The sequence below is a fragment of the Theobroma cacao genome, chromosome 10 (assembly GCF_053813885.1).
Source record: "Theobroma cacao isolate CCN51 chromosome 10, ASM5381388v1, whole genome shotgun sequence".
In the NCBI taxonomy this organism is placed as follows: Eukaryota; Viridiplantae; Streptophyta; class Magnoliopsida; order Malvales; family Malvaceae; genus Theobroma; species Theobroma cacao.
Window position 1 is genome coordinate 16,465,199 of NC_142648.1, and position 21,107 is coordinate 16,486,305.

The window sequence follows — 21,107 nt, forward strand, 5'->3', positions numbered from 1 at the left end:
CCCTTTATTATGAACCCATTTTGATAAGTTCGAAAGAATTCTATTATTAGGAATTCGAGACGAACCACCTTCTGAATCACCTGGATCAAGGCGCCATTTGCTTCTAGCCGTAGAATCTAGAGATCTTTCGCTAGCATTATGAGGGGTATAGGGACCACTACCTCTTCTAGACATGACATTGTAAAATTTGAAATAACTTTAAAACAACTTTTAAAACAACTTTAAACCCAAAAGCTCAGATCTTTAAAACCAAAAGCTTTTATACCACTCTAATTGTCATGACCCGAAACTTCCCTCGAGCCCGTGACAACTGCCTCGGTGCCTCGATAGGCACTCATCTCCCGAAATGCCAATCGGAACCCCGCAAGGCTTGATATCAATTTCTCGTTTTCCCCAGTGAGTAACTATTGCCAAATATTATGTTCTAAAGGATTTTGAGCTATTTCCAACTTAAAACTGATAAAATAAAAATTTTTGTCTCATAGGGGCATTTTGGTCATTTTTCACTCAAAATTTTGAAAGCAGTTAAAAATGTAGTAAACAAGTACCAATTGCATAATTCACAATTAAAAATAAGTTTAGGCATTAACCTTTATTTAAAATGAAATTATAATTATTTGAATATAATAAGAAGATAAAACAAAGTATTCAACAAAATATTTTATTTTCTTAGAAACAGTAATTTTAGAGTTATACGTAAATACTTTTTGAAATGTAAAAACAAAATGAATTCATCATATTGTAGCACAATAAGCTATTAAAGTTACAATATCAAGTGGGCCCACAATAACCAGAATTAAAGAAACTGTGAACCTATTGTGTAGAGGATGCTAATCCAATAGAAGCCCTCGATGGAATCAGCTATCTATAGCCTACTCTAAGCTTGAAATGGGTGGAAAGGAGGGTGGTGAGATTATAAAATCCTAGTGAATAAACAAACATCATTTAAATCAGCTAAAACCGAGTAAAAGGAGACAATTAAAATATCCCATCACAATACGTATTTCACAATTTGAAAATTCATCCCAACCCATGCAAACGGTTGTATTTCATTTAATTTCTCATTAAGGCTTATGATTTCCATAAACATTTGGCTCATGCCATCAAATAGTACTCGGTGACACCTTGATCAGAGGTGTACACTCGAGCTCGCCAAGTCTGTTAAAATTTTGTATACACGTAAAACATATTTTTAATTTGAGAAAAATACAGCCATTCCTTAGCGTTGGCTGAGTTCACCATCACATGGTGGTTCGGCATGAAGTGAACTCAAATATCACCTTAGGAGCTACCCTACGCGTCTCTACAATTGAGGTGAGCATATATAAACGGGGTTACCGTGCCTCTTTCATAGACTGGTCCACGGAACCCCCTTACTGTAGTAAGCTAATAATTATCCCATCAATCAATAAAATTCAATAACATGATTTGGCAATTATTGTAATTCACAGCCTTTTAAGGCTAAATACACATTTCATATATTTCAACACGAATATCAATTCAACCATTCATGAAAATATTGTCATAAGCCATTTGATTCAAATAATAAATTTACGACATAACAAGTGGTCTCCGATTACTCTGTTTTTCAAAATCATCATTCAATTTCAAGATAATTTATAAAATCCTTTCATCTAAACACATTTTGTTTGTAAAACACAAAGATTTACCATTTAAACTCATTTTCATGAAATTTCACCAAAATCGATTAAAAACATGCTTTAGATAATTAAAATGATGGTAAGGTTACTCATCTCACAATAGCGGGATTTCTACATCGCTATTGGTTCGTATGCACTTACAATTATTCCTACTTGCCAATCACATACTTTGCTCGACACGCTTCCATATTAACTTTCCTAGCAACAATTTAAATCCACTATATTTAGTACATCAATTCCACTTCTCTCTCTCTCATTCTATTATAAATTCACCCATCTAATTCATATTTTAATATATTCTTACTATAATTAATTGCATCCTTTACTCACGTAATTCTTTAGAGTATTAACACCGGTAACTTATTTACGGTATTAAGTGCCTATTTCAACCTTCTAAGCAACTTAAATTTACTTCACATCACCAATTAACCAATGCATAATTAAATAAAATAATTTAGCCTCCATATAATCCAATTTCACAATAAACCATGAAAAAGAGTAAAGAATTTTACCCAATTAGACTAAGTTGGCCCAAATCTCCACCTTCCTTTTCTTTTGGATTTTTCTTCCTTTGTTGTTTTTGGACTCTTATTCATGGACTTCTCCAATTTCTTTTTTTAATTGGGTCATGCCCATTCTTCCTTTATTGGGCCATGTCCAATTTTCTATCTTGTTATTTTCTTTTCCTTTCTTTTCTTTTCTTTTCTCTTCTTTTCTTTCTTTCCTACCGTCCAGCAGCCCTTGTTGTCTTCCTTTTTCTTCTTTTCACATGCACAAACCGTCCCACTCTCTTTCTCCCTCTCCCTCTCACCACCGGTCACCCTTTCTTGCTTTTCAACTTTTAATTTTTCTAGCAGCTAAGGCTGCTTATTTTTGCTTCAAAATCAGTAGCTATGCTACTCTATTTTTTCTCAAAAATTCAATAGCTAAGCTGCACCTTTCTCTCCAAAAATTTGTAGCCAAAATAACAACAATTAACCATTAAAACAGCACCTCAAAACCTTCAAATTCTGCTGCAAAATTTTACACTTTTTGGCCTCCAAAATCAACAGAAAAATGGCACTTTTTGGGCTCCAAAATTAGCAAAAAAATGGCACTTTTCAACCTCCAAAACCAGCCCTTAAATGGCTCTCTTTTCCTTCTTGAATGGTAGTAAAAATAGCCCCCTCAACTCAGCTCTTTCTCTCCTCTCACTTTCTTTCTCACGCACAATTTTCTCTTTGTTTTTCTTTCTTTCTGTTTCTTCTTTGTTCTTTGGTTTCTCTTTTACACTCCCTCAACCGACCTCTCTCTTCTTCTTTTTCTTCTTCACTTAGTTTGGTCAATTATATATATATATATATATATATATATTATTTCTTTCTTGAATGTTCCACAAACTTCCACCTTGTTCCATCCGGCCACATCACAATTTTTTTTCTTTTCTTCCTTCACTTGTTGCTTCACATGGCCGCCCCCCCTTCCAATTCACCAAGTAAAGAGTCTTTGACTCTTTTATTGACCACATGGGCGGCTGCCCATGTTGGTCCTCTAATATGTATATATATATATATATATATTTACTATTATTATTTTATTCTATGTTCATTTTTTTTTCTCATTAATTTCCATAACATATCCTTTAACTTTTATATGTTAAATTCCATCCTATTAATACATCTAAAAATTCCAATTTTCATCTAACTTCCTTTCTCGGTGCGTATACCACCAAAATATAAAAATTACGGTATTACCACAATTTTTAAATATTTACTTATCCGTGTGAGTTCGACTTAACAAAACACGCGTATTTCACTTTTGTCGCTCATTTCTACAAAAATTCACTTGTATTTCTTCTCTCCCACTTGGATCAACCATATGATCATTTTTCATGACTGATTTCAACATCTGGTTAAATATTAATATTTTAATATTATTTTATTAATAAAATATTATTTTATTTTAAAAATTTTATCTTGTCTTCTTGGTACTCAAAATACCTTATTATGCCTCACTTGACTTCCGAATTGCCTTCTATCTTACAAATTCTCCTCCAATAAAATTATTATTATTTTATTGTTATTTTCTCGCGTGCGAAATATTTTATCTTAAACTACTCTTTTCGTCTTTTATCACTTTTAAAAATTTTAATTGACCTCAATTTACATCCGATCAATTTTATTTATCACCATATCAAAGTATGGGGTATTTCAGTTTCTCAGACGTTTCCACGCTTTTGTTTGCTATTTTAAGATAATTGTTTTCCATTTTATTCATGGATTCCTAACTCATGTGCATTGCTGTTCTTTTGGGGAATAGCGATTTCGATTATTTTGTGTTTATTGTTGCTTTATTGTGGGCTTGTTTGAGAGTACATGGACTTGGATTGTATTTACCATTATTGTTTGCTTTTGATTGCTGGCATGATTTGGTCCATCTATTTTGTGCCTTCATTTTTTTCTTAGGTTTTCATATTTTCCATGAACCAATTTGGTTTGATCATTTGTTTAATATATTTCTTCTTGATTGGTACACCTATGTACCAATCTTTTAACTTTTAATGATCTACTTAATAGACTTAGCATTCAAAAATATTCTTTGATCGTATAGCGAATGGATCATAACATTTTTTTTTTATATTTAACTTGATAGGATGGATATTGAAAAATATTTTCCAATCAATGTAGTTGTTATTGATAAAAGCATTCTTTTTTTAAAAAAGGTTCTCACTCTATTCATTAATGTTATTGATTATGTGTTATCTTTTTAGATTTACATGCATGTAATCATAAACCATAATTGCAAAACTGATTATGACAATTATTGTGAAATCCCACCCTAATGTAGGATTTCTAAGTTAAAAACCCTTAGATGAGCAAGATAAAATTTGTATTTAACACTTGAAACTTAGTTTTATACTTAGAAAATTTCATGTTTTAATGTTTTGAGTTGTTGTACAAAGTTTGGTTTGAAGAGAAATCCAATTGGACAAGTTTTTAAGTGTATTTTTGCTTACTGGAACAAAAGTATTGATATATAACCTTAATGTATTGATAGATTTAGCCTAGAATCTTTTAAAAAGGGGATTTGAAGAACATGTATCGATACATGTAAAAATGTATCGATAGATTTGAATTTTTATGAACATATATCAATACATGGCCAAATATATTGATAGAATCCTTTTCCAAAACACAATGTATCGATACATTTGCCCTATTTATCGATACATTACGTCATTTTTAGAATAACAAAAGGGGCAAAATGGTTTTTTCGCTTTAAAAACTATAAATACCCCACATTTTCTGAGGCTTAGCAACCATCAGCCACATTTTTCAAAGGTAACTCTCTCCCAAAACCTTTTTAATTCATTTGTAAGCAAAAATCATTCCTTTTTATGTTTTTAAGCTTGGTTTTGAGATTTAATGATAAAAATGACATTGTTATGCCTTGAAACCTTAAAAGCTTATCTTTTTTATTTTGAAAATTTTGTTTCTAGGCCCAAAAACTCTGTTAGAGTATTAAAGTTAAAGGTTTGTGAATTTTCAAGCAATCTAAGCTCATCTGAGGTTAGAATGGATGATTTATCAATTTTAGAATGGGTTTAATAATAGAAAGTAGACTTAGTCAAAAGCGAGTAACTTTCGAAAGCTTTTAAAACGATCAATCCGAGGTTATTAGTTTAGAAACTGATTTCTAAGATTGCTATGTGACAAGAACGATTGAAAACTCTAAGGAAATTACAGAAAAAGGGTTATGATCAGGTTTTCGATTAAGGTAAGTGGATACACCACTTTCAAATTATTTTAATATGTAAAGTTAGAAGGACTTCTATGCAAAGGATTATTTGTGTACGTTGAAATGACATCTCTGAAATGGTTTATCAAAAGATTTGAGTTTCAAGAATGAAAATGATTTTTTAAGAAAATAAATCACTAGTGACTGTAATATGATTGACACAATGGTTTTCAAAATGTTTACGAATCTACTACGTTTGTAAATATTCTATTATGTATTAATTTTCAACAAAGAAGGACAAGCACTTTATTGTTTGAAGCACTCGATTACTTTGGTCTTCAGACTAGTGTGGGTATAAGATATGATTTGTGATTAATGCATAAATACTATGATGTGTATGTTAGATGTGATGAGGCATGATAGGTATGATGAATTACATGATGGATCCCATCTAAGATGTTATATTATGTATATGATATATATATACCATATACTACATGAGATGATTAATAAGGCATGATGATTGCCATGAAATTAAGTATATGATGTACATTCCATATACTACTTGAAATGGTTAAAAAGGCATGATGAATACATGAGATTATGTATATGATGTATTTGTCCATATACTATATGAGATGAGTAAGCTTGTTTGTGAAGGACATTCCACAAACCTGATGTTATAAGTATGAGAACTCTATAAGTGTGATTGATCCCATTCTCACGGGGTGCAAGTGACGACTTCACTTCTGTGAAGCATCATAAATGCCCAAGGGTAATGCGGATGTACGTTACCAACCCAAAGTGATTGGGAACATACCATCACAAAGTATGAGTTTAATGTTAGTGGAATAATCGTAATTATTATGTTTATGGTACATTGCATGCTAATGTTATTTGAGTATTGATCATGAATTAAACTCAATGATGATGACATGAAAATGTGTTTAATGAAGAGGATTGAGCCTTAAAGAAAGTCCCAAGAGGTAAGGGAACTTAAGGAGTGGCAAAAATGGAAGATTTAACTTAGAAATTTAGGTTTTGAGTTGAAAGTATTGATACATATGAAGTATGTATTGATACATTCTAAACAGAATGCTAGCTTTAGGAGGCTTTTTGTGTGAAATTTATCGATACATTTTACTAATGTATTGATAGATGCTTGAAAGTATCAATACATTCAAGAATGTGTCATAACGTGTGGGTTTGGGAACTTGGCCGCTAGACGCGGGAAATTAAAAGTTAAGGAGTTGCCACCAATCTTTTTTATTTAGGTGTGATTGGCCACTTATGGACTTGGTTCTAATCGATGAAGTCCTAAATTAATTTTAGGTCCATAGAAAGAATGATAAATTGGTCTACTATTTTTTTTAGAGTTGAGTTCGAGAGTACGATGAAGCACGGGGAAGGATTAACACCCCGTGACGCCCGTTTCACAAATGGTACCATTTAATCATACATTATCCTAGTATAACCTAAACTATTGATTTTATTCTTATGTTTCCCTAATCTTGTTTATTTAGTTAATTCTCTATTATATTAGTAGATTAAATCTTTTTATTCGATTTTACGGGTGCACATGATGTAGTTATAAAATGATGTCATGATTTACGAATTTTAAATAATGAGAGCGACAACCTTGTATCGAAAAATCGTTCGTAGACCATTCCAGCATTTTGGTGAAGTCTCGAAGTTTTCATCATCTAAAGATATCCCCGAAAGAACTCGTCTCTACAAGTCTTTCAAGGAAATCCTATCATCGGAGTTCCCATCCCATTAACAAAAATATGAGTCATATGCTATGCCAAAATAAGATTATAAATGATGTCTAAATGAGAGCATTCATAAATGTAATTTAGTTGATTTATAATTTATAAAATAATATATTTAATAGTTTAGGGTAATTTACTGCTTTATTATTTTTTATTGTATATATCTTTTTTAGAAACATTCTATTTAAATCGATAACTTTTAATTAATATTATGGATTAATATATTTTATTTAACTATACATTTCTTATTGAATGAACAATTAATTTTTTTTTTAATTTTAAATTTTTTTATTGGTGATAATTGTTTAAACTAATTAATTAACCATATCAATTTATATTTAGATATAACATTATATAAATTTATTTCTTTGAATGTTTAAAATGATTATTTGAATTAATGGGTATTGGAATATAGGATTTGGATTTATCCCGACGCTTCAGTGAAAATCCTCCTCGAATTTCTTACCTAAAAAGTTCATCCCGAAAGAGGCAACTCTTTGCCTTTTCAGGTGAAGTTTCATCATCGAAATTAACTCAAAATAACCATTCTATTTTTAATATTTATAATTTTATATTATATCATATATTTTATTTATATATATATTTGTATATACCTATATAAAGTTTTGTAACTAAATATTCCATTTCTCTTGCCTATATAACCTACTTTCATTTATGATAAATATATTTTATTTTTTTATTTTCTATATTTTATTTATAAAGATCTATTTCTTTCAAAACTAGGTGTTTTTTAATTTTCTACCTAAATCTCTTTTTTGCTAAACATTTATTTTTTATTTTTTACTTTAGCTTTATCACCATAAATATTTTTTACTTAGACATTTACTTCCTATTTATATGTATATATTGTAGTTATCTAAACCTATTTTATTTTTATTTTTTTATAAGTAAATATTCATTTAAATCTATATCCTTTTTATAGCTATATGTTTTCTTTTATCTTTCATTTTTTACTACTGAATATTTCTTTAATTTTCCTCACATATATTTTAACCTAAATTTATCATTATTATATTTAGACATTTGCTTGCTTCTTATACATATATTCTATCTCACTAAATCTACTAACTTATAATTAAATATTTGTCTATCTTTACATTTTATAGCTTTATATATATATATATATATTTATTTATATTTATGTTTTGTGCATATATTTCAGAAAAATAGTGAAAACTATTGTATAACTAATACATAAAGAAAATAAATAAATAAAGGCAAATCCAGCAAGATCAAACCCAAACCAATATTTAATGAACAAATTACTTAACAAGCTGAAACAAGCCCAAAACTCAAAATGGGTCCAGGTTCAGTTGGGCTTCAAGGGTCACCGCTGGCCTGGTCCAATTCTAGATGTCCAGCTCCAAAACGCATCGCCTGGTATGGGAAAGAAAAGGGCCTCCCTTTGCAACTATATATGACATCATTTTAAGGACTCCAACCCTAGGTATATAACCTATTTTTTTCTTTCCCTTTTCACTTTCCTTTTTTCTTTTCTCTATCTATAGCTGGTTCCTCCTTCTTCTCTCTAAAAGAACAAAGGCCCAAAATCTTTCCTCTCTTCCCTTTCTAATCAAACGCCGACAAGTAAGAAAGCCGGTAGTCCTTTTGCAACCTTACCTCTCTAACTCTCGCTCTTAAAACCCAAGAGCCGGACCTAAAACTACCGTAACCCTAAAAGAAAACAACATTCCCCCAACACAGACCCTTTTTATATTTTTCATATTTTTTCTTTTTGTTTTTCTTAGTTCGGTTTTTGATTATGGCTAGGGTATTCAGTTGGTAGAAAACTAGGGAATTTTTTGGAGTTTTGGCTTTAGGGTTTTCTCAAGTGTTTAGGGTCTTTTGGCTAGGCTAAAGCTGCGATTTTTCCTTGAAGTTAGATCTAGGTTTTTCGGATTTGAAATTCAGCCTCTCCCCAGTTAAGGTTTTTCGTTAGGATCTTTATAGATGCCTTTTTGATGCTAGGGATGCGGCCAGCTATTATCCTCAACATCGTGATGCCATTGCCAGATGTGAATTTTTTGCGTTTGGTATAGCAAGGGTGTCCATTTGCACCCTGCTGAGTTGGTCCTTTTTCTCTTTCTTTTTTTATTTTTTTCTATTTTATTTATTTATTTTGTTCTTCATGCTTCCAGAATTTTCTATAGTTTAGTAAGTTTTAATCCTTGATTATTGCTTTTAATTTTGTTTAGTTTGTTTGATTTGAAATTTTAGTTTCAATGCTTTTGGGCCACAGACTAAAGTTCTAAGCCCAATTTTACATTAGGTTTTAAACTATGAAACTAATAAAATAAAATAACAAAATAATAAAATAAAAGTACATAAAAAATTGTGTCTACAGAATGTAGCGATAAATTCGGTGCAAAATAGATTGTTTGAGTGATTTTGATGAAACTTTCAAAGGGAAAGGATTTCTAATGGTTTATGTGTACATGTTTTCAAGTGAATGCTATTCAAATATGTTCAAACAACATGTTTCATGAACTATATGATTAGTTTGTTTATGAATCGTATGAGATTATAAGTGCATGTTTATGAAATAGTTTTATCCCTTGGCTTATTCCCTTCTCATATCCACTCACGGAGTCTTTGTGACTCACACATTATATTTTCCCATTTATTTTGTTGTAGATCAATGATAGTATTTTGATAGTAGCTAGTGTCGTAGAGATAAATGTCTAGTCTTCATTTTTTGCTAGGTGTTTAGGAGCCACTCGATGCTTATAGGGTCGGTCACGCTTTGCTGATGAGTTGTTTTTTATGTTATGCTATGTTTACAAACTATGAAAATGTTTATATTATTATTGCCAATGTTTGGGAATAGCAACCTTCAATCGGATTTTTCAAAGGTAACTTTTTCCCAAAACCCTCTCAACTCATTTTTAAGCAAAACGATTCCTTTTTATATTTTTAAGCTTGGTTTTGAGATTTAATGATAAACATGACATTTTTATGCTTTGAAACCTTAAAAGCTTATCTTTTTATTCTAGAAAATTTGTTTCTTGGCCTAAAAACTCTATTGGAGTTTTAAAGTTAAAGGTTTTGTGGATTTTCAAGTCATCTAAACTCATATAAGGTAAGAGTAAATGATTTATTGTAACATCATTGATTTTTGATATGGCTTATATATGAAATTTGCCAAGTGATTTGAGGAGTTATTTAAGTTTTGATGAATATGATTATGTTTAGGGAGTAAATGACTATGAATGTGGGTGTAAATTAAGATCCTTAATGAAATCGTGCAGATGTTTGGGACTTTGACTTCTAAGTATGCCATTAAGGTAAATATCGATGAAAATCATGAATTAATCTTATAGATTGACGATTTTGATTTAATTTGATGTATATTTAAGAATATATGTATGAGGAATTGAATTATATGAGTTATTTGAGGTATGAGATTAACAAGAAATGGAATTGGGGTGTTAACTTAGATTTTTGAAGGTATGGAAGACATAAAACTACCTACAGGGGCAAATGTATCGATACATCCCCTCATGTATTGATACATTCTTGGTAGGAAGAATAATATGAGGTGTTTTGGAGGAATTCTATCAACACATTTAAGAATGTATCGATAGATTTGGCGAAGAATGAACATGTATCGATACATTACCTCAATGTATCAATACATTTTAAGTAAGGAGCACCCGGGACCATTCTGCCTCGAAATTTATTGATACATTGCCTCAATGTATCGATACATTTATTCGAAATTAGGGCAAATGTATCAATACATCAGGGAGAAAAGGTAAAAATAAAAAGGGATTTTGGGCCATTCCACCTATTTCTTTCTTTCAGCTCTTTTTCTTATTCTCTCTCTACCTTCTTCAAACCCGAAACCCCTAGATGCCATTTGGAGCCTATTGGAGCTAGATCGAAGTTTGGGAAACGATTCGGAGGTAAGATTGCACATTTTTACTCATTGATTTTTAATTTAATCGGTTAATAACCTCGGATCTAAATATTTTCAGATTTGATCAAACTTTCTTCCCTTGAGTCTATTAGAGATTTTTATATGTATATTTGTTTTTTTTTGGAAAGCATGTATATTTGTTTTTTTAAGTGATTTTTTTAGTTTGTTTAGGTGCCGTGTTCATTATCTTATACGTTCTGCTAATTGTGTGGTTAACATGAATTACCCTCTGATTATTTACTAATAAAACTCCTTTTGGGTTTGGCAAAAAAAATATCTGCTTCATCTTCTTGGATATCTGAGTTTGGATCTCAACGCATGATCCTAAGATATATAATCACCAGCTTTTTCAAATAATTTTAAAGAAGGAGGACAACCTCATAAAGAATCTAAATTCTAAAACAAAGTCTATCCACATCATAGTTTAAACATGGTCGTCAACATCTACCCTTCCTTCCAACTTGTATATTATTCTTTTTTTCTAAAAAAAAAAATAGTTGACTTCTATGTGTCTCAGAGCTAAAATGTCATGGTGAGTCTTGAACCTTGGAAGTAGAAGACTCATGTTGCTTTGTAAAAGCGACAATGTCCGAACCAAATACAAAAGCGATCAGCTGCTTATCAAGCACAAAGCAGCACCTATCCAAGAAGAATAAAGCCCCTATATAGAAAATACTGGGCAACCAGAAACGAATCAATAAAAGACTATACATAAGCTAGACCAACGTGAAGTGATCCAAAAACAGCAGAGAGAGCTCGTTTCGAAAAGTTGAGATCAAGCAGCCAGAAATCTTGTTTTGAGATGGAAATTCCATCCAACTCAGAGGAGATCAAAATCTCTGCGACGATCTTCTATTTCTTCCTCTTACTCAACGGATTTCTTCATTATTCGTCGAACCGACCATGATAGTACTTCTTCAACCTGACAAAGCAAATATGCACCCAATTAAGATATATTATTAAATTTGTTCGTATGGAGACTTGATTAGTGATAATAACATATAGTGGTGTATTTTCTTTTATTGCTAAAAGTTACAGTAGCTATCTGAAAGTAATTTCTTCTCAATCCTGTCCACAAGTGATTAACCTTAATAAATTGCAATAAGTTTACGTCAAAATGTTTAAAGCAACAAATTTTATTGTAAATAAGAGAAAACAAATTAATGCAAATATGATATGTGTGAATTGTATGCTATTTGTAAATTCATTTTCATATATGTTTTCAAAATTTTCAATAAAGATTCAAAATATTCTATCTAGATGAATACATATATCATATGTGAGTTTACTTAAGAAAGTACGTATTCTATGTGAGTAACGAACATATCTTTAACATTCTTCACAATAATAGATGTGATTTTTTGCAAATCTTTCTTCTTCACAAATATCATAATAATACTCTCTTATATCATCCTCGATAAAGAAATTCTTAAGAACAAGTGGATGACTGTGATGTGTAGATTTAATCATTTGTGGTAGTGGAAAACATTTCAATATCCACATATAAAGTGCTTGGTATTAGGAGATCTAGTCAGAAGGTTTAGAGGATGCTGGGGATGAAGAGGATGTACCACCTCATTGGGCAATTCAGTGCATGTTTTGTGTGGGTAATATAATATCCACATTCTTTACAGAAATAGGTTGGACCATGAATTTCCAGCTTGCAAGCTTGGCAGCCAAGATTTTCATCTTCCTCATGTACCTCATGAAAATTCGAAAGATGATGGTGGTTGAAATGCTAAATTTGCATTTGAAAGAGAAGAGAAAAAAAAAAAAAAAAGAGACGATGACTCTGTTTTGAAGATATTCATAAAAGTATTAAGGAAAGATTCACTAATAATGAAAAATTATTATATTAACTAAAGACCATTCTCTCTACATGCTTTAATGTCATTCTAAAATTTAAGCTAAACATCTCACCTAAAATCAATTTAATAAGTGAAGTTTACAGGAATTCTCCTCCATGAAAACCAAACAATCCACATAAATTGCAATAATATATTTGTCACTTTTTGTTGAGAAAATCGGACGGCATCTCAAGCTATGAATCACCTTCTTACCTCTTTCAGCATATAATAACATTATTAAATTTTCCTTTACAGAAAGTTTAGCATACAGAATCCCACTTTTCGATGTCATTTTCCAAACACCAAAGATTACCATCCTAGTAACATGGTATTACATAATGGTTCTTATTACAGATTTATTCATGAAAAAAGTGGGAAGTCTAACTTTGTAACTTGAAAGTTACTGGGAGTAGACAAGCACTGCATCGTCCTCACAATCCACAATCTTATAGTCCACAGTAAGGTGCCCTAGTTTGATGCCGTTCCCATTGGTGTCAATCGGTTTAAACGCAGTTTCGAGGTCTAACTCCAGGCCCCCAGTGCCGCATGTGTCAACGATTCTCACTATTTCCTCGTCTTTAGTTTCAGTGTTGGTTATCTGCAAGTACAATGGCGGAGCCAAGATTGATTAAATTACGCATGAAAATAATATACAACTTAGTATTTTAACACGTTATGGCCACAATTTGCGAGATCAAAATGTAGGAATTTGAGAACTTTTGAGGGATCCATGGCCCCTTTGAACCTAACTAGCTACCATCCGATCCTGCATGCAGGTGAGAATAAATTATGTTTATAGCTCATAATTTCGACGTATGGCACGAGCTTTTCTCAGGCGAAGTCTCTAATTTTCCTTCAGTACTATTCAATAGATATATTCAATATATGGAGATGAAAATTAGTGAGAGGTAGAAAAAGTTGCTCACCTTCAAGCACTTGCCACAAGCGTCTACCCCCGTAGGACCAACTGGTCCACAGAAGCCGGTCCATCCATATTTGCTGCGCCATTCCAAGGGCTTATCACCATCCACTCCGGCGCAAAAAGGAGGTATGACCCAGCCATTATTCGTAGCATTGTAGTCAGTCCAATAAGCCGTGACATTGGTAGCATCTGGGACGTCGTCGTCTGCATCACAGTCCACAAATTCATAGTCCACAGTAAGGTGACCATCTTGATAGCCTTTTCCATCACTGTCAATGGGTTTAAACGCAGTCTCGAGGTCCAACTCTAGGCCTCCAGCGCCGCATGTATCGACGATTCTCACCGTTTCAAAAGCTCCAGTAGCAGTGTTGGTCACCTTCACGTGCGCACGGGAATAAATTATACGTATAGCTCAGAAATTTTAATGAAGACACGAGCTTTCTTATAGAAGACAAAAGACAAATAGGACAAGATAAATAACAAAATTATCAAGGAAACAAAGCTTAAGTCCTTACATTTAAGCACTTGCCACAAGAATCTACCCCCTGAGTACCATTCGGTCCACAGAAGCCGGTCCATCCGTATTTGCTGCGCCATTCCAAGGGCTTATCACCATCCACTGCGGCGCAAAAGGAAGGTATTGTCCAGCCATTATCCGTAGTATTGTAGTCAGTCCAATAAGCTATGACATCAGAGGCACTTTGGGCAGCGGCAAAAGCCACCAGGCTGGCCAAGAACAGAATGCTTAAGCTTAGTCTCTTCATTTTTTGTGTGAAATACTCAATTGGTTTGCTTGAAATCGTTTCCAGTATGTGCTCAAATTTATAGGAAAGGTTCCCTGATACAATTATAGACTTCATTTGTTCACCCTACGTGTAAAGATTATACCATTTTCTTTCTCTTAATAATAGAATTATACATCATTGTCATTTTGTCAATAAGTACTACAGTGACTCAAGGCCAAGTAAGTCTCTAGATAAACACAACGCAGAATCGTTAACTTTCTCGAGAGCCGACAATTGTCATGGTCTGTTTTCACCATTATTTGACAGTAGTATTTGTCATTTTTTCATCATTGATTGGTCATATCAGTAATAGCAATCTCTTCCTACTTTTTATATTTACTGGTGCAGGGTTGCTCTTGCCTAAGTCATGGGACTTGCATATGATCCATGAGGTAAATATTAGGCAATTAGGGCGGCTTTAAGGTAAACTCACCAAACTAAGGATTTTAGGTTTCAAATTTTTATAGATGTTGTAATTTTATAATAATAATAATATAATTAATTAATTATTATATTATATTAAAAATATATAAGAATTAAAATAATTACTAAAATGACATATTTTCTTCTTTCTCTAATTTGTACTTAATAAATTTAATTTTATCATTTTTGAATTCCCACAAAACTATTAATTATCAACTATTTCTCTTACTCCCAATCAAATAAGAATAATATGTATTTAATAATTTCCAACCACTATTTTTTTTTCCATTATAAATTTTCTTTCCTTATTTGCTCTTTCTTCCTTAGCTTCAATAAAAAAAAGACTTCATTTTCTTAATTTCAATAAAAAGGCCTTTTAAGCCTTTAAAATTATTGAATTGCTATTGCAAGCAACTCCTTGGTTAAGGAATATTAAATATTTTAAATTAATACCAAGTTAAGTTATTTGTTCTGAATAAAGGGTTGAAGAGCAAAAGAAGCTAGATGTGCTTTCAAATAATGAAGTCTTTATCAAGGTTTCAATTAGTAGTTAGATGAACTTTTAAGTTATTTATAAACAAATGAGATGCTACGATTTTCTTTTGACAATATAGATGTTTTACGACTGCATCTTTATCTTTGAAGAAGATATAGAAGCAACATTTGTGAGGATTCGGCTCCTGTCTATTAATTTGTCATTGTCATTTGTATTTGTCTTTGGCTGGTACTCCTGCCTGTGGTATTTCTATATATAGAAGGATGATGTTGTCATGGAGTAGCTATTGCCAACTTTAGAATTTCAATATCTGACAATTTTCAAGCAGTTAAAGGTCTTTTCATTTGCTTTCTCCTCTCTTTGCAGGCGTATGGTACATCAACCTCATCTGCAGGCAATCCTCCTCGATTGTCTTCAGCTTTCATTTTTTTTCTTTTGTGCAGATCAAGATCAGTCTCTTGCTAGTGGGGAAGCTAATGGTATTGCTGACCTTCTGTCGTGGAGAGCAGCTGTTCTTATAAAAGGATTTAGTGAAATCTATGAAAAATATATATTTTTTATTATATGATGGTGAAATCATATGCATGTATTGTAAAGTAAGCTAAATAATATTTACACACGTTTTCCTTTTCCATGCACTTAATATGAGTCCCACATCACCATCATAGTTGAGGCCAGCAGAAAAAAAAAATTGTAAGATTGCCACATTTTTTCTTTGGATGTAATAAATCCAACATGAACCATACGATAGTGAACCAACATGACTAAATTTTTAATTTCTTGTCATTTTGTCCATAACTGTGACATGTGACAAATCAAAACCTTAAGCATTACTATCTATCACCTTTCAAAATAATAATTAATTAATATTATGAAATTAACCAAACATCAAATCAAAAAATTAATTCGAAGAAAATTTAAATTAAAAGATTCAAGTAATTATTTTCAATTATTGATCATTCATGTAACCTACCGATAGAGCAAAAATAATATTTATTGATGAAAATTTAGATACTGATATTGACGGATTTGTCGCTTACCAATTATTTGTTTCCACGATAAGAAAATATTATTTTCAACAGAATATACCTTTGGTATATTACTGACGGAAAATTTCTTCACCAACAAAAAAATATTACAACAACCATTTCTTGGATTGATTTATTGACGAAGTATTTTGTCAATAATTCTCAATACTAACAGATTTTCAAGCTTTATCAATTGAATATTTTATCGATAAAAATAATAATTTTTATAAGTTTTTTAATAGATAAGTATAACCCAAAAATTAACGGGAAAAATTCTGTTACAAGATCAACCATTGTCATGGCAGCAGTCCCATGAGCATACAGAAAACTATTACATAACCATAATTAAGTGTTTGCATAAACGATGCAAACTTAATTAATTTGATGATTGAGTCATGACAGTGAGAAAAACAAATAATAATGATAGTAATGGTTGTGCTGCTCAACCATTAGACTCGAAATTTTTTTTCCATCTTTTGGTACCACTTTTCATTATTGCTAACAAGGACAATGCCTAAAGAAATTTGATTCCCCTTATCCTCTGAAACCAAATTTATTTCTCTGGTCCCGATCGTAAGGACCAGACAGCAAAGGGGGAAAACAAACGTGTCAACCCAAGGTATGTTAAAACAAGAGGAAGTGGTCACGGTGGAGCCACATTCATTAAAAACAAGCTGAAATTATTGTACAGTTGGAGCCACATCTTGGGCAATTGTCTTGATCCAAAGATCCTTTATTGGTTTTCAAGAAGGGTCTAGCATTAATTCTTTGTGATAATTATTTTTGTAGTGTGTTTAGGTGTTGTATTCGTTATCATATACTGCTAATCATATGGTTAACATGAACTATGAAACCCTCTGATTATCTGTTAATAAAACTCTTTTTGGGTTTGGATAAAAAAAAAAAATGTCTGCTTCACCTTTTGGGAAATCTGAGTTTGGATCTCAATGCATAATCCTAAGATGTATAATTTTTTGAGGAAATTGTGAGAAATGGACCTCCTGATAAGGTGATTTCAGAAATAAATACCCATACAAAGTTATCGGTTTTTAGCAAAAAAAAAAAAAAAAACCATGAGTAAACCAAAATGCCCTTAAAAACATCGTTTCAAATTAAGATCCTGATATCTCCCTCCCGCTAGAGAGAAAATAGAAATAAATGCTCAGCTGTTTGAGCTCGCTCATCTTTCTCTCTCAACTCTCTGAACTGTCTCAACTCTGTCAACTCTCTGTTGAGCACCATCGTCATCAACTCTCTCAGCTCTTTGAACTGTATGAGCTCTGTCAACTCTCTGTTGAGCACCATCGTCATCGGGCTGTGGTCTATCTCTCGAAATTTGGCCATATTGTCGTAAATTAACAAACCCTATAGCAGAGATGACATCAAGGTATGTTATTGGGTTTATTGCTACAACACTTAAATTTCTGAAACATTTGGTGTAAATTAGAACATGGATTAGAAACATTGCCCAGAGTTGTTACACTCCATGCATCTATAACATGTGTTAGCGTTATTTTAGCGCGTGACGACATTGGTTATTTTAGGGCAGTTCGTGTAACGAGTCAGTAATTACACTGATTGACGTGTCACACACCATGGGTATTTTAGGCCAGTTTGTGTAAGGACATAGTAATTATAGTGATTGGCGTGTTACAACATTTTACGTTATATGCATAGTGTGTTACAACATTTGACATTATACGCATGGCGTGTTACAACATTGTACGTTTTATGCATGGTGTGTTATAACATTTGACGTTATATGTATGGTGTGTTACAATATTTTATGTTATATGTATGACGTGTTACAACATTTTACATTATATGCATGGCGTGTTACAACATTTTACGTTATATGCATGGCGTGTTACAACATGACTGACAAATTCTAGAACACGGCATGTCATGTAATGTGTTAAATGATTGACAAATTATTGTTGTTTTTAAAATTTCAGTGGGGTTCCAATTGTGCGACTTGTGATAAGACACGGTGGTCAGTGGGTGAATGGCACTTATAAGGGTGGTGAGTCACGAATGCGGGGGGTTAGGAGTGATTTGTCATTTGTGGGATTAATGAAGCTAGTTGAAGATGTTGTTGGGGTAAACTTAGAAATTGACAAGATTGAGTTACATGCATTGATCAATACACTCGGAGAGCTATCACAGCCAATTATCAAGGACGATGAGGATGTTGCATTAATTCTGCTAGAATAGAGAAATGTTCCAACTATGTATGTCAGCATTAAGGGACACTAAACAAATGTTATGTCACATGAAGAAGCTGAACAACATGGTAATCAGCTCAATCAAAATGAGATATACAATGCTTCACATATACCACAACATTTGGTCTGTGACCCACAACAATGGCAATTGACGTATTCACAAGAGTTTGTGCAGCTCGGTAGACACTTGACATTCACAGAATAGTTGGCTGCACAATTTCGATCAAGATGTGCATCGAACCAATTAGTTACTTGTGTCCAACAAATGCAACGATCGGGTGAAATTATACAGAGTGTAATGGCATTTTCAAATGAGAATGCGACATTTGAGGACAACATTACGACGTTGGAGGGTGACACTATGACGCTCGAGGGTAATACTGCATCTGATGAGGGAAATGAGGATTTGTTCCCTGCTAGTGAAGATAGATTTGATGACAATTCAGATGATGGGTTGATGAATGGCATGATGAGAGTTTAGACGATGACTGGCTTTATAATAGTGACATTCCAATTTGTGATAATGTTGAAGGCGAAACGAAACCTGTTAGAGTTGTTGATGTAGGAGATGTTCAGTGTGATGACCCCATATACAATAACCCCATCGCTGATGAGAACGGGATTTGTTCCCCTGGTACATTACTCCATGACAGCTATTAGGAAAAGGAAAATGTAGGGATATCTTGTACGTAGGTAACTCCAGGTGTAGAAAGGTTCTCCTTCCAAACAATTACAATTGAGGAGTCGACATGTGCCGATGATCGCTTATACAAAGGAAGAATAATTTTCTCGAAGGCCGAGTTGAAACGAGCTTTGAACATGTTGGCTTTAAAAGAGCAGTTTGGGATAAGAGTAGAAAGGTCATGTAAAGCTCGCTATGAGCTTGGTTATAAGGACAAGGCATGCAAGTTCAGTGTACGTGCAACGAAGTTACCTAAAGGAGGAGAATATTGGCAAGTTCAGACATTCCACAAAGTACACACATGTACGGTCGATGGTTTACAAGGGTGATTTGCAATTGTGAGTGCGAAGATAATTGGTGAACTTATGTCACACAAGCTTTAGGCTAATGGAATAGCATTGAGACCTAAGGACATAATTGGTGAGATGAGGGCTCGGTGGGGATTGGAATGCCTGTATGGTAATGCCTGGCAAACGAAGAGTATATGGAGATGTTTGTTTTCTACCCCTTGGAGGAGTCATTTCAACTACTACCCTTGTATTTTTATATGTTAGAACAAGAAAATCTTAGCACAGTCAATGCAGTGGCTACTGATGAGGCAGAAAGATTCAAATATTATTTCTGGGCATACGAGGCTTGTATTCGGGGGTTTAGGGATGTAATTCATCCTATGGTTGCAATTGATGCGACACATCTGAAAGACAGGTTCAAGGGTGTTCTGTTTGTCGCTGTATGCAAAGATGCGAATGAGTGCATATATCCAGTTGCATTTAGCATTGGCCATGTTGAAGACAAAGACTCGTGGATGTGGTTTCTTAGCAAACTGCGTGATGCAATTGGTTGTCTTGAAAACACTATGTTCATTTCTGATCAGCATCTCGCCATTAAGAAGGCAATCCAAAATGCATACCAAGAAGCGCACCACGGTTTATGCGGGTACCACTTGATGAAAAACTTTAAAAACAAGTTCAAGCACGACGACGTTTCTATAATTTTCACCTTTGCTCAAGATTGCTATAAGGTTTTTGATTTCAACAGACATATAAATAAGCTCAAGCAGATTCACGTAGGAGCCCATGCTGACCTTATGAGAATAGGCCCTAAGAGACGGGCACATGCTTATTCATCGGCAAGGCGATACCTAATGATGACATCCAACATTGCGGAATGTGTTAACTCATACTTGAAGCATGCAAGACAGATGCCAATCACTATTTTGATCGAGTTCATTATAGACATGTTCCAACATTGGTTCCATGATCGGTACGAGGAGGCTGTCAAGGTGACCACGCCCTTTAATCTTGGGTTGCCAAGCAGTTGAGCAAACGGTTCAATGATCACATCGCTTTATGGTTAAACCTATCAATTGAGTGGAGTTCGAATGAAAGACAGGAAGATAGATGGACTTGTAAACCTGTCCACGAAGACGTGTTCATGTTGTGAGTTCCAAATAGATTTATTGCTATTCAGCCATGCCATTGCAGCAATAAGGTCAGAATATCTTTATTTCTTATTTGAACCCTAATTGACATAGTTTTTACATTGTGCTTGAACATTGAGTTCATTATATTTTTCAGTAAATGCAAACGTGAAGCCATTGAATTCTACA

The 21,107-nt window shown here is 33.0% G+C and overlaps 1 protein-coding gene across 1 annotated transcript; it reads right to left on the bottom strand.

Moving 5' to 3' along the window:
• Window positions 1-13,196: 13,196 nt before the first annotated feature.
• Window positions 13,197-14,670, bottom strand: LOC18586731 (uncharacterized). Its single transcript, XM_007010259.3, has 3 exons — window positions 14,375-14,670; window positions 13,864-14,235; window positions 13,197-13,535 (listed from the first exon to the last, which is right to left on the bottom strand). The coding sequence occupies exons 1-3, from the start codon at window positions 14,621-14,623 to the stop codon at window positions 13,338-13,340; spliced, it is 819 nt and encodes a 272-aa protein (XP_007010321.3). The 5' UTR covers window positions 14,624-14,670; the 3' UTR covers window positions 13,197-13,337.
• Between the last annotated feature and the right edge of the window lie 6,437 nt (window positions 14,671-21,107).

Bases quoted from the DNA above. Each gene is read 5' to 3' on its own strand.
- LOC18586731 (XM_007010259.3), bottom strand. From the start codon at position 14,623: ATGAAGAGACTAAGCTTAAGCATTCTGTTCTTGGCCAGCCTGGTGGCT. The intron at 14,236-14,374 runs GTAAGGACTTAA...GCGCACGTGAAG, and splicing joins CTTGTGGCAAGTGCTTAAAT to GTGACCAACACTGCTACTGG. The intron at 13,536-13,863 runs GTGAGCAACTTT...TTGTACTTGCAG, and splicing joins CTTGTGGCAAGTGCTTGAAG to ATAACCAACACTGAAACTAA.